Source organism: Rhineura floridana, chromosome 2 (genome assembly GCF_030035675.1).
Source record: "Rhineura floridana isolate rRhiFlo1 chromosome 2, rRhiFlo1.hap2, whole genome shotgun sequence".
Lineage (NCBI taxonomy): Eukaryota > Metazoa > Chordata > Lepidosauria > Squamata > Rhineuridae > Rhineura > Rhineura floridana.
The window spans coordinates 102,839,555-102,853,324 of record NC_084481.1 but is presented as its reverse complement, the minus strand read 5'-3'; the positions used below and the strand labels follow the sequence as shown (position 1 = coordinate 102,853,324).

Sequence of the window (13,770 nt, the reverse complement as noted above, 5' to 3'; positions counted from 1 at the left end):
GGGCCGCACCGGGTGACATCCCAAGACGGGGGTGACACCATGAGCCCCCCCCCCCAGCACCGCCAGGCTCTTTGTTGCAGCTAATTCTTTGTTGCAGCTAAAATGGAACTAACACGCACTCTCTTCCTGGTGAGCAGTGGCATCACTAGGGTTGGTGCCGCGCCGCCCGCTGCCCTTCGCCAGAAGGAGCTGAAGGAGAGGAGGAGGACCCTGGCGGAGAGGGTGGCTGTGCGTGCCCCGCCACTTCCCTGTGCCCCCAGCGGCTGCTTCCCCACAAGGCGCCCGCGGAGAGCAAGAAGTTCCCTCCAAACTCTTTGCGAGTGTCACTTCCAGGAGGCGAGACCCAAGCAAGCCTACTTCAGCCTGAGCTGGGGCTCCTGGGTGAACATGTGGGGCTAGCGATATCAGACAAGCCGATCTGTGCATCTCTCACTGGTGTGTGTCTTTTTATCCTCAATTAAAGTGACGTGCATTGCCCTAGATCCTAGGAGAGAACTGTCGGTTGTGCCAGAGAGAGAATTCCTCTGACAGCCCAGAATGAAGTAAAACAAACCAGGAGGAGCCCTGTACAAACAAAAGAAACAAGAGGCAAAGATTTCGCCCAGATTCGCTGGGCTGGGCTGTCCTCTCTCTCTCTCTCTCTCTCTCTCTCTCAAAATAGGCTTTCAGTGTCTAAACTACTGTAGTCCTGTAGTCAGAGGGTGCCAGATATATAACAAGGGTTAATGCTGTTATCCCAAAATTTATCTGTCGCCCTGGGAATATGTTTTTTCCCCTGCAGGGCTCTGGGGAATGAAACCAAATATTATCAGAGGAAGGCTCGCTCATGACAGTCTTTAGGGAAGAAAGAGAAAGGGTGTTTGAGAGGTAGGTTCAGGAAATAATGTTTTAAGGAGAGCTCCCTGTGAGATCGCCTTCATGTTGCCTATGAAGATAGATGTGTGTTTGCAATCATTGTGCATAGGTTTAAAATGGAGGGGGTAGGTGCAAACTTTTATCAAGAACAGATGAAAAGCTTTAACTACAGATTCACCCTCCACACACACAATCTGAGAGCTAGTACGTCCCTACTACGTCCCTATCTGGACAGAGATAACCTGGCTTCAGTTGTCCATGCTCTGGTAACCTCTAAATTAGATTACTGCAATGCACTTTACGTGGGGCTGCCTTTGAAGATGGTTCGGAAACTGCAGCTTGTGCAAAATGCAGCGGCCAGATTGGTAACAGGGACCAGACGGTCCGAACATATAAAACCGATTCTGGCCCGCTTGCACTGGCTGCCTCTATGTTTCCAAGCTCGATTCAAGGTGCTGGTATTGACCTATAAAGCCTTACATGGCTTGGGACCACAATACCTGATGGAACGCCTCTCCCGATATGAACCCACCCGTACACTACGTTCAAGATCAAAGACCCTCCTCCAGGTGCCTACTCTGAGGGAAGCTCGGAGAATGGCAACAAGGGAGAGGGCCTTCTCAGTGGTGGCCCCCAAATTATGGAATCATTTTTCTGACTAGGTGCGCCTGGCGCCAACACTGTTATCTTTTCAGTGCCAGGTCAAGACTTTCCTCTTCTCCCAGGCATTTTAGCATGTGTTCTATATTGTTTTAAATTTTTAAATTGTGTTTTAAATTGTTTTTAAAAGATGTATTTTAAATTGTATTTGTTTTTAGTTGTTGTAAACCGCCCAGAGAGCTTCGGCTATGGGGGGGGGGGTATACAAGTTTAATAAATAAATAAATTGTCACCTAGCCTATTTTCTAAGGTTTTTGGCAGCCATCAGATTCATGCATTTTAACTGCAAGTTTGCCTATTTTATAACCATTACTTGAGAAGGCATCAAGCAAATATTAACTTAATTTGCTGTAATATCTATATTACTTACAAAATTATGTATTTTTTATGGGAATTTAATAGTGGTTAGAGTATTGGACTACGACCTGGGAGACCAGGGTTTGAATCCCCACATAGCCATGAAGGTCACTGGGTGACCTTGGGCCAGTCATTGCCTCTTAGCATCAGAGGAAGGCAATGGTAAACCCCCTCTGAATACCGCTTACCATGAAAACCCTATTCATAGGGTCGTCATAAGTCAGAATCAATTTGAAGGCAGTCCATTTCATTTTTTCAAGGGCACCAGTCATCAGATTGCAGGATATTGCTTCATAAACTATAAACATTTATTCTAAAAACATAAGGTTACACAGGCAGTGTTAGATATAACGAACTGAGTATTTTAAATAGTTTTATTCAAAATAAAATCTATTTTGGCTGTATCAATGGGACTGCTGAGCTTGTTTTTGCCAGCAAGTAGGTCAATGCGGGCTTTGATGGTTGTCAGTTACAGTATAGTCTCAGATCATTCTTGACACATAGCCTGCTACCACATTTTGTCTTCAGATCAGTCATTGCTGAAAAACCTGCCTTTCTATGTTAGATATGTACTACCAAATGGCAACAGCACAGAGAATGCTTCATCAGCAAGCTCAAGATACTCAGTGGTAACTGAGTAATTGAGCAATTTGGTAACATGAAATCAAAATTAAGATAACCACACTTCCAAAAAATTATCTTTGAGGCTCCTGTCACTTGATGGTTCAACAAGTTGTTCCTTTTGTACAAAGACACCTTTGTGACATCAGAGTGACTTCCCTCTACTGTCTCTGTTTCTTCAGCAGAAGAGCAGTGGACAAATTTTGACTAAGCAAACTTCAAATCACCCTTGGCTTAACCATTAGCTAACCTGTCAACAGATCCAGTGGCAGTTTGCCACAAGGTTGTGTTTGCCACAAAAACACAGGGAGTTGTTTTAAGTGACTATTACAATTCACCTCTAACGAGCAGGGGCTGTCTTGTAGCAAACTGTCACAGGATCTGCCCCCAGACAATGGTACCCAAATGGTAAGACTCAAGCCTTTCCAACATTCAGTTACAAGTGACAACACAGCTTTATAATATGCCAACAAAACGTAAAAAGTATTCACCAGTTAAGGATTAAAAGCAATAATAATTTTGGGTTTACTGATAAAGCCCACAACCTATTTGTGGGTTGTGATCCACAGGTTGGGAAACCTTTATTTAGAGTATTTGCATTCTCTTCAATTTTGCATCCTCTGCATAGGTTACTGCTCCCAAATAATTGAAGAAAATTCTGAACTTTGCTAGACCAGTACTAACTTGCAAACAGCCTTTAGATATATCTTTTAAATTAATCAGTTTTAAATGAATGTTCTTGTGTGTGTCAAGGGCATACCTAAATACCCCCCTTAGTTGTTGAAATGTTTATACTGTAGGGATTTATATTTTCTACTTATGAGTTTTGTATTATTTATTAATTGAACAAAACCCCTTAGGTTATTGTAGCATTTTTATTGTTAAATACGTTTTCCATCACTTACCCTCCTTCTAAGGGTGCTTCCACATGGGGGCTTAATATTGCAAATGATCATTCAGATATCACATATTGATTGTTGGCAAGTTTTAAAAAAGCTTATTGGATTTTCTGCATAAAGGACAAATCCATATGAAATGGGCTAAAACACATTTGATGCCAATGACATCATGTGGATGATGTATAAAATGAGCAGACACAAAAGAGCACAGTGCTCCTTCACCTTTAACAGATGTGCAGAAGATGAATTTCAGCAGATTTAGCTTGTTATGCAACCTGAAATCCTATCTTCTACACAGTTATTAAGGGTGCAGGAGCCCAGTCCTTGTTTTGATTCTTGCCACCCTACTAAGACAGAGGCCTACATGGGTTTATCTAAGGAAAATGCAGAACTGTACCATGGTATGCATCTTTTAATCTATATTGTATTTTATTGTTGTTTTATTGTGTTTTTCTATCTTATTGTAATTTTATTTGCATTTACTTTTATATCATGTAAAATTTACAGTTTTTCTGGTCATCCTGACATTGTATATCTCAATGGAATTTTGTCAGCAATGTTAACGTAGATTCTATATTTTATGTAAACTGCTAAGCATATATCAATTGTTAAACATATAAATTCTTAAATAAATAAGCTAATTGATCTTTGCTCAAGTGCACAGAGTACGCTGCTGCACAGGAAGCTGCCTTATATGGAGTCATATTGGTCGTTCTAGCTCAGGACTGTCTACACGCAATTGGCAGCAGCTGTCCTGGATTTCAGTCAGGGGACAGTCCAGGCTTCACCTGTAGGTGCCAGGGATTGAACCTGGGACCTTCTGCATGCAAAGCAGATGCTGTACGACAACTACAGCCTCTCCCCCAACACCCCTATGCATTTTTCTTGTTGACATATACATTTTGTTGCTTAGAGTCACATTTCATTACATTTCGAAACCTACAGACTGGGAGAAAAAACAAAGAGCTCGGAATTTGACGGCACTAATTCAGAAGAGAAGAAAGTAGCTTAAGCTAGCGGGGAGTTTTGTTCATTGCTTTTGCAACTTGTCTTTTCTTAATTCTAGTAAACCCAGAGCTGACTCCACTGGATAGTAAGCTTTTCCCCAAAATATTTTTCACTTACAACACTGAGGTTGGTTACTAGTTCCCATTTCTTTATGTGCTTGAAAGTTCAAAACACTAAAAAAGAAAAGATCACAGCTACAGCAACTCCAAAGTAAAGTTAACATGTCTCTGAACCCCAATATTGGGGTACCCTGTATCATATCTCCATGATCTGGGGACTCTCCCTGGCAGGAACAACAATAAATTTATTGCATCAAAATTATCAGGCTTCTGAAATGCTCATAAATGCATAATGATGTCATAAAATCATAAAAAATAAGTAATTGAGGGTGCCCACCCCAAAATCTGCTTCCAGTACTTCTGGCCCAGAACTACTGCTGGGCACAGGGCACAGACAAGGGCATCCATGCACAACCAAAATACACAAAAACATGCAGAAAAAAGTAACGGAGGTGCCCACCCCAAAATCCACTCTGGACCAGGACAAATCATACATACCAGGAAAGGGGAGGGTGTCCTTTATGAGATGCCAGTGCTTCCCATCTGGCCCAGAGCTTCTGCTGGGCACAGGGCATGCATAAGGGCATTTATGCACAACCAAAATAGACAAAAATGTGTAGACAAAATAAGCACCTGAGGGTGTCCACCCCAAAAATCTGCACTGGGCTAGGACAAATCATATGCCTCACAAAAGGGGAGGGTGTCCTCTAGTAGATACCAGCATTTTTCACCTAGCCTAGAGTTTCTGCTGGGCACAGGGCATGGATAAGGGCATCCCTGCACAACCAAAGACAAAAATATGCAGGAAGAATTAGTAACTGAGGATACCCTCCCCACACACACACACACAAAAATCTGTACTGGGCCAGGACAAATCATACACCCCAGGAAAGGGGAGGATGTTGTCTACCAGATGCCAGTGCTTTCTACCTGGCCCAGAGCTTCTGTTGGATGCAGGGCATGTATAAGGGCATCCATGCACAACCAAAATAGACAAAAAGTACTCACCACAAAAGCAGCTCTGGGCCAAGACAAATCAAACACCCCAGAAAATGATAGGTTGTCCTCTATGATACTCCATGCTTCTGGCCAGTGCTTATGATTTCTGGTGGAATTTTAAAAAGTTTAATTTTTATATTGGTCTTCCCTGTTGCTTACCTTGTTATAGCTCAATTATTATTTTTTAAAAGGCATTGGTGTTGGTAACAGAATGACTCGTGACGGGTCAACAAACTGATTTCTTGAAGATGTAATTTCATAGATGACACTCTAAAGTATGCATGGATGGCATCTCATAGAAGACACTCTCCCAGATGCATAGAAGTATGATTTGTAGTGTCCCAAACAATCTTTTACGATAGGCACCCCAGTTCCTTATTTTCTTTCTTCTACATATTCACTGTTTTTCCAATACATATATGCCCTTGTCTGTGCCATGCATACACAAGAAGCTCTGAACTGGGTGGAAACCCTTTCCCATATGCATGGGTGTATGACTTCTAGTACCCAAAGCATGTTTTGGGGTGGGAATCCGCAGTTCCTTATATACTTTCTACATAGCCTATTATGCATAGATACCCATATCTGTTCCATGCGTCCACAAGAAAATCCATGCCAGGCAGGATGCAGTGGCATCTCATTGAGGACACTCTCTCCTTTGCTCAGGTGAATGATTTTTCATGGCCCACAGCAGACTTTTATTATTATTATTATTTTATTATTATTATTTATTAAATTTATATACCGCCCGACTAGCAATAGCTCTCTGGGCGGTGAACATAAAATAGCATAAAAATACAATGAATAACAAAATAATACTAAAATACAATCATCAATCCAATACAATAAACATTTTAAAAAGTAAATCAGTTGTAACTTAAAATGCTTCAGAGAATAGGAAGGTTTTGACCTGGCGCCGGAAGGAGAGCAGAGTCGGCGCCAGGCGTACTTCCTCGGGGAGCCTGTTCCATAGTTCGGGGGCCACCACTGAGAAGGCCCTAGATCTTGTCATCACCCTCCGGGCCTCCCTGTGAGTTGGAACCCGGAGGAGGGCCTTCGTAGCAGAACGTAGTGCACGGGCCGGTTCATATCGGAAGAGGCGTTCCGCAAGGTATCGTGGTCCCGCACCGTATAAGGCTTTATAGGTTAATACCAACACTTTGAATCTAGCCCGGAAACATATTGGCAACCAGTGCAAGCTGGCCAGAACAGGTGTTATATGCTCGGACCGCTTGGTCCTTGTCAGCAATCTGGCCGCCGCATTTTGCACTAGTTGTAGCTTCCGAACTGTCTTCAAAGGTAGCCCTACGTAAAGCGCATTACAGTAATCCAAACGTGAGGTTTGTACATGAGGTACAGAGCATGTACCACTGATGTAAGGTCCTCTTTACTCAAATAGGGACGTAGCTGGGCTACCAACCGAAGTTGGTAAAACGCATTCCTAACCACCGAGGCTACTTGAGCCTCAAGTGAGAGGGAAGAGTCTAAAAAGACTCCCAGACTACGAACCCGGTCCTTTAGGGGGAGTGTAACCCCGTCCAGGACAGGGTATATATCCACCATCCGATCAGAGAACCCGTCCACCAACAGCATCTCAGTCTTGTCTGGATTGAGCTTCAGTTTGTTAACTCTCATCCAGTCCATTGTCGCGGCCAGGCAACGGTTCAGCAAATCGACAGCCTCACCTGAAGAAGATGAAAAGGAGAAGTAGAGCTGCGTGTCATCAGCATACTGATGACAACGCACTCCAAAACTCCTGATGACCTCTCCCAACGGCTTCATGTAGATATTAAAAAGCAGGGGGGACAAAATTGACCCCTGCGGGACCCCATATTGGAGAGCCCGCGGTGTCGAGCAATGTTCCCCAAGCACTACCTTCTGGAGACGACCCGCCAATAGGAGCGGAACCATTGCCAAGCAGTACCTCCAACTCCCAACTCCGCGAGCCTCTCCAGAAGGATACCATGGTCGATGGTATCAAAAGCCGCTGAGAGATCAAGGAGAATCAACAGAGTTACACTCCCTCTGTCTCTTTCCCGACATAGGTCATCGTACAGGGCGACCAAGGCTGTCTCAGTGCCAAAACCGGGCCTAAAACCCGATTGAAATGGATCTAGATAATCAGTTTCATCCAATAGCGCCTGGAGCTGGCCAGCAACCACCCGTTCCAAGACCTTGCCCAGGAATGGAACATTCGCCACTGGCCTGTAGCTGTTAAAATTGTCTGGGTCCAAGGAAGGCTTTTTCAGGAGTGGTCTCACCACTGCCTCTTTCAGACAGCCCGGGACCACTCCCTCTCGTAAAGAGGCATTTATCACTTCCTTGGCCCAGCTACCTGTTCCATTCCTGCTAGTTTTTATCAGCCAGGAGGGGCAAGGATCCAGTACCGAAGTGGTTGCACATACCTGTCCAAGCACCTTGTCCACGTCCTCGAGTTGAACCAACTGAAGCTCATCCAACAAAACAGGACAAGACTGTGCTCCAGACATCTCACTAGGATCTACTGCTATAACTTGAGAGTCTAGGTCCTGGCGGATACATGAGATCTTATTCTGGAAGTGATCGGCAAACTGATTACAGCGGGCCTCCGATGATTCCACCGTGTCCGGAGGGTTTGAATGGAGAAGCCCCCGGACAACTCGAAAGAGCTCCGCTGGGCGGCAAAGAGATGATTTAATAGTGGCAGCAAAATGATGTTTTTTAGCTGCCTTCACTGCTCCTACATAGAGTTTAGTCGAAGCACTAACCAGCGCATAATTGTATCCGTCGGGAGTTCATCTCCATTTCTGCTCAAGCCGCCTCCTATCTTGCTTCATCGCTCTCAGCTCCGGAGTATACCATGGAGCTGTATGAGCTCTACACAGGAGAGGGCGTGCAGGAGCGATCGTGTTTACAGCCCGGGTCATCTCCGTATTCCACAGAGCGACCAGGGCTTCAGCAGGAGCGCCAGTCCTATCAGCCGGAAAATCCCCCAGAGCCCTTTGAAAACCTTCAGGATCCATTAGTCTCCGGGGGTGGACCATTTTAATAGGTCCCCCACCCTTGCAGAGGGAAGAGGTTACTGAAAGTCTAAACTTCAGCAAGCAGTGGTCTGTCCATGACAAAGGGAATGTTGTAAAACTCCCCACATCCAGATCACTTTCCCCATGCTCAGTAGCAAAAACAAGGTCTAGAGTGTGTAATTTGGTCACCCCAAATTACATATTTTTCTCTTCTTACTCTGCATTATTTTAGTTCTGCATAGATGCTCTTATACATGCCCTGCGTCAAGCAGAAACTCTGGGCCAGTTGGGAAGCACTGGCAGCTCACAGAGGACACCCTCCACTTTCCTGGGGTATATGAATTATCCTGGCCCAAAGCAGATTTTGGGGTGGGCACCCCAGTTTCCTATTTTTCTCCATGTTTTTGTCTATTTTGATTGTGCACAGATGCCCTTATCTGTGCCCTGTGCCCAGCAGAAACTCTGGGCCAGGTAGGAAGCACTGGCATCTCTTAGAGGACACCCTCCCCTTTCCTGGGATGTACGATTTGTCTTGGCTAAGAGTAGATTTTGGGGTGGGCACTCTCAGTTGCAGAAGCCTAATTATTTTGATGCAATCAATAAATGTATTGATGTTCTTGATGGGGAGAGCCCCCAAATCACAGAGATATATGATATGGGGTACCCCCACATATATTTTGGGGTTCAGAGACACATTAATTTTGCTTTGGAGTTGTAGCTGTGAACTTTTCTTTTTCAAGCTTTTTGTCACAGTACATTAAGGTCCTATATAATATGGATTAAATTAGGTGAAAACCAGAAAACCACACTAATGAGGACAAGGCTAGCAGGAACTCCAAGCCCAAGAGGAAAGGGAAGATATTTTTTGGGAGATAGCTACAATACCATATGCACAAAAAACACGTGATGGATGTTGCAACAGGTTTGTTGAATAAAATTAATTTGTTTCTGGTTTATCTTTGACTACCTGCGCATTAAGAAAGTAATCTTGACTGCCGTCCACTCGGAGTTTTTAAATCTCTAGCTCCACTCTGAGTTTCGTTTCCGACCGCCCCTACACTCACGTTCCCCCCAGCAAGAAGCTCTTTGCAAGCTCCTGACACGCCCCGTCCAATCCGAGACTGATATCTGCCTTCACGCTTACTGGTGTCCCACTTTGCTGGGTTCATCTCAGCAGCCTCATCTCGCTTTCGCCGCACGGTCCGTAGCCACGCTGGTCGCCGTCAGCCATGCAGACCACCACCTCACACGCAGTTTCCCTCAACATGCAGCCCTACGACGGCAAAGAGCACGACCGACCCCTCTGTCCCTACTCCAGAGAGAATGCAGACCCACCGCCGAAGGACTTCGTGCTGTGGTCGCTGTTCAGTTTCTCTTTCCTGAACGCCTGCTGCCTGGGCTTCGCTGCCCTCGTCTTCTCCATCAAGGTGAGTGAGGCGCGCCCGGGAAGGTTTGAAAGTTTACACTAACTGGTCCCTTTGCCCTTCTTTGCTTTCCAACGTTTAGAGATACAGAAGACCTCTTGGTTGCCAGGCCTGGCCTCCAAGAGGTCTTCTGTATCTTTAAAAGTTGTGGAGGGGGAAGGGATAATTCCACCTTGTGGTTTTTCCCATTACAGAGTTGCAAGAACACCTGCACTTGGCTGACTTTCTCTTCTCCTAAAGATACAGGATCAGTCTCAGGCCATGGACCTGGCAACCCTACTGAACAGGGTGGTTCACGACAGATGCTCTTGGAGGTCGCAGATTCATAGGGTCTACATAAGTCATAATCGACTTGAAGGCACATAACAACAACAACACAGCAGTTACAAAGGCATGAGCCCCTTCCTGAAAAATGTTTGCCTACCACCTCTCCTTTCTAAAAGAAGCTTAATTCCCCTCACCCATGTCATCTATTTCCCTATTTATTGTGAGAACCAGACAATATAAGGTTACAAGATCACTAGATGGAGTTAGCAACCCTTTAGCACACCTTAGCCATAATCAAAGTTGTAAAAAGAGGGATGTTGTGTAGATTTATAACTGCATGTTTATAACATGGTTTTTGTTTGTTAAATTCTGAAGTAGTAGCCATAATAAGTCTGCTGTAGCAAAAAGTGAGGGGCATTTTGGAGCACATGAAGCCAACAGATTTCGGTTGCATGATTTTTTGTGTAGGGTTTGGTTTTTGGGTGGGTGGGTGGGTGGGTGGGAGATGACACATGAAAAGCTAGTGATGAAAATTGAGGAATGGCATTTTAAGTGGTGTTAGCTATTGTACTTAATATTTGCCAACATAGGGGGGTGAAACCAAATTGCTGTCTTGTCTTCATGATCCCTCTTTCTGTATAAAAAACCTTGTGCATAATACACAACCATGTGATCTTTGCTCTTTATTGTTGCGCTCTGTTCTGCTAAAGGCTTTGAGAATGCAGCCTTGAGCTTGCTTACAAGGAACCAGAAATGAGGCCCAGGGAAAGTGAGGGGGAAGTACAGTACCATATTTTTCCAATAGAAGAAATATTTTTGGGATGGAAATTGAAGTATTTTCTTTTCAAATGGGTAAAGTGTGTTTTAACACAACATTGTAAAGTATTGCATTAGCTGTTGTTTCTCAAAATGTTTCCTAATAAGGATGGAATAACTATATAAAACAAATCTACAATATTGGGTATTTGTAATTCCTGTATTCCAAGGGCAGGGAATGCTTTTTGTGCTGAGGTCCCCATTCTGTCAAGGGTAATGGGGGGGGGAGCATTTGGCGAGACTGGAGCTGATGGTGGGCAGGGCCAATGACAATAATGGTAAGAGGCTACCCATCTTTTCTCTTACTCTTCCACCTCACTTTCCCCCCTCTCTCTCCCAGGCTTGGTGTCTATGATGGGTGAGGAGGTAGACAAAGAAGAGGTTTCTTTTCCTCCCCACCCAGCACAGAAATGCCAAAGGCTGGCAGCTTGCAGCGGGGTGAGGGAGTTGGGGTTGAAGAAAGGGGGAGGCTGGATTTAAAGACTTGGAAGTCTTATCTATCTTTCTATATACCATAGACACAGGTTTTTTTATCTATTGCAGCAAATGGTTTCTGTTTCTAAACAAACAAAATTGAAACAGACTAACATGAAACAGAAGAGAAGCTAGTCACACCAAGCCAACATCCTCTCAGCCTCTGTCCTCCCAACTGCAAATATTGACACAGGATTGCCAGAAATATTTGGATAATGTGTGTTAAGTACCAAGTGCACATTGCTAGGGAGTAACGTTCCTGGTACTCAGTGGAAAGGGCTTCTGAGTAAATGAGCATAAAATTAGGCTGTGTCCCTTGTCTGTCTGGGAGCAACTGAGCAACTGAAATAGTGCTAATAGGCATATGTTAGAATGGGAAAGTGTGGCACTGTATAGCTTGAAGGCTACATGAGATCTATGAGGCAAAACAGTGTAGCTGATCTGGATTTTTTTCCCTTTGGGTAGAGACACACTTACTGTTCTGCCAGTTCCAGTGCATCTCCACCTCTTTTCTGAAAACAGGGGCACATAATGCTTGTCAAATCCCCCTCTTTTTACTGTAAAACTTGGTGGGATCAGCTTGAGTGCTTTTTTAAAAAAAATTCACTTCAGACAGATTTCGCAACTGATTGGCAGATCAACCTGTTGCCTCTCCAGGTATGGCCAATGGAAACACTTTGCTATAGGTGACTAGTCTGCTCACAACCTTTGTTTAGAAAATGTGGGTTTTTGTCTGCTTGACTTTAATTAGAACCATTCTGCTCCTGTGCTCTTTAACAGTGTCCTGACACATTAAAATTAAGTGAGAAGGCATTAGGATAAAGCCAGAAAAAATGCTACCTTAAATTATAATTGGAAAATCTTATGCCATGCATGCTAAAGAACCAAAAAATAAGGTGGCTTTAAAAAAAAAGTTCAACTTAGACTCAGAGGTGGTCTTTTGATCCTTTGTAAGCACAGCCGTCATGCTGTGAGTCAGGAACAGTTGTACCCATAAGCCGTTCCTCCCACAAACAGAGCAATATTTATGATTCAGCCCAGAGTGCGGTACAGCCAAGAGTATGCGTGCTTACAAAGGAAGCAACTGAGGACAGGACTGAAAAACAGTCATGCCCAAAAGTCCCTCTGTTGCTGCTGCCAGTGCTAGGGAGGAGTGCACTTTGTACCATGTGAGGGGTGGGTGGGGGTGATCTATCAGATGACCCTCTGTCTTGATGAGTCGAGGAGAGCATTGGCGATTTATTTGGCTTTCCCATGTGAGTGATTTTTTGGTGGTGGGGAGAGAGAAGAGGATGGATGGCTGTTACTGAATTAGCTAGAATGTATTTTTAGAGGCTCCCCAAGCAACTACACAATGGTTGAATCCCACTCCACTAACTTATTATAGGACATATAAAGTGCATAATCATAATGTTGCATCCTTGGGCCAATTTGGGGAAAGGAGCAATAGCTAAAGAATATGGATGGAGAAAGATGAAACTAGGGCTAGAATTGGAAGAACTGCTGCTGATAGCACTGAACAGGAAATTCTGGGTGTGATATCATTTGGGAGTAGCCATGAAAAATCTATTTGAGCTTTAGGTATTTGAAGCCATTGCAAAGATGTTTCCATTGCTAATTCTCATAATTCTTATTTTTCATTCTCTTCTCTCTCTCCCTTCAGTCAAGGGATCGTAAAGTCATTGGAGATCCTGAAGGTGCGGCTACCTATGGCAAGCAGGCCAAGCGCTTGAATATTGCTGCTCTGATACTGAGCATCATCTACATAGTAATTGTGATTGTCATAGTTATCAAAGGTGCAGAAATGTATCAGTTACCATTGAATCAGATGAAGAATCGCCACTGATGTGTGTAGTTGGCTCTGTGGGAAATGATGCATCCAGAATATTCTCTGAAGTATTATAGCTTTAAAAAAAAAAAGAGGCTGCCCTTTCTTCTCTGATTTTACCCATCCTGCTTTTTGACTTGCAAGAAAAGGAATTCTATAGAGCAACTGGTGCTTCTTGCGCTTCTGGAGATGTAGAGGTCTATGCTGTGTGGTCATTGTTTGCCTACAATGATGGATGAGAGACTCAGATATCACCTTCACATTCTGGTGTACAATTTGAAATGTTTATCGAGAAACACACTGTTTATATGAATAATGTTTGTTCTCTGTCCAAGATCTGGATTTGTGGCCTTCCCAGTTGTTATTGCTCATGGGATTGAAACACTTTTTCTGTTTTGACTTCTAATTACACAGGTTTCTCACAAGATATGTATTGGAATTTTTCTTTATTGAAATACGAAGTCTGGGGAAAATTCTGAGCAAATAAAAACATGTCCTTAT

General features: G+C 43.8%; 1 protein-coding gene and 1 long non-coding RNA gene across 2 annotated transcripts in view; one reads left to right on the top strand and one right to left on the bottom strand.

The window, feature by feature from the left end:
* Positions 1 to 8,371, bottom strand: part of LOC133376921 (uncharacterized) — a 120,618-nt gene extending 112,247 nt beyond the window's left edge. Inside the window, exons 1-2 of the long non-coding RNA XR_009760579.1 lie at positions 8,206 to 8,371; positions 5,468 to 5,564 (exon numbers count right to left, since the gene is read on the bottom strand). This is a non-coding gene — a long non-coding RNA (uncharacterized LOC133376921). The remainder of the gene's footprint in view (positions 1 to 5,467; positions 5,565 to 8,205) is intronic.
* Positions 8,372 to 9,474: 1,103 nt separating this feature from the next.
* Positions 9,475 to 13,769, top strand: LOC133376920 (dispanin subfamily A member 2b-like). Its single transcript, XM_061609886.1, has 2 exons — positions 9,475 to 9,887; positions 13,105 to 13,769. Exons 1-2 carry the CDS (start codon positions 9,690 to 9,692, stop codon positions 13,285 to 13,287), a joined length of 381 nt encoding a protein of 126 aa, XP_061465870.1. The 5' UTR covers positions 9,475 to 9,689; the 3' UTR covers positions 13,288 to 13,769.
* The last annotated feature ends 1 nt before the right edge of the window (position 13,770 follows it).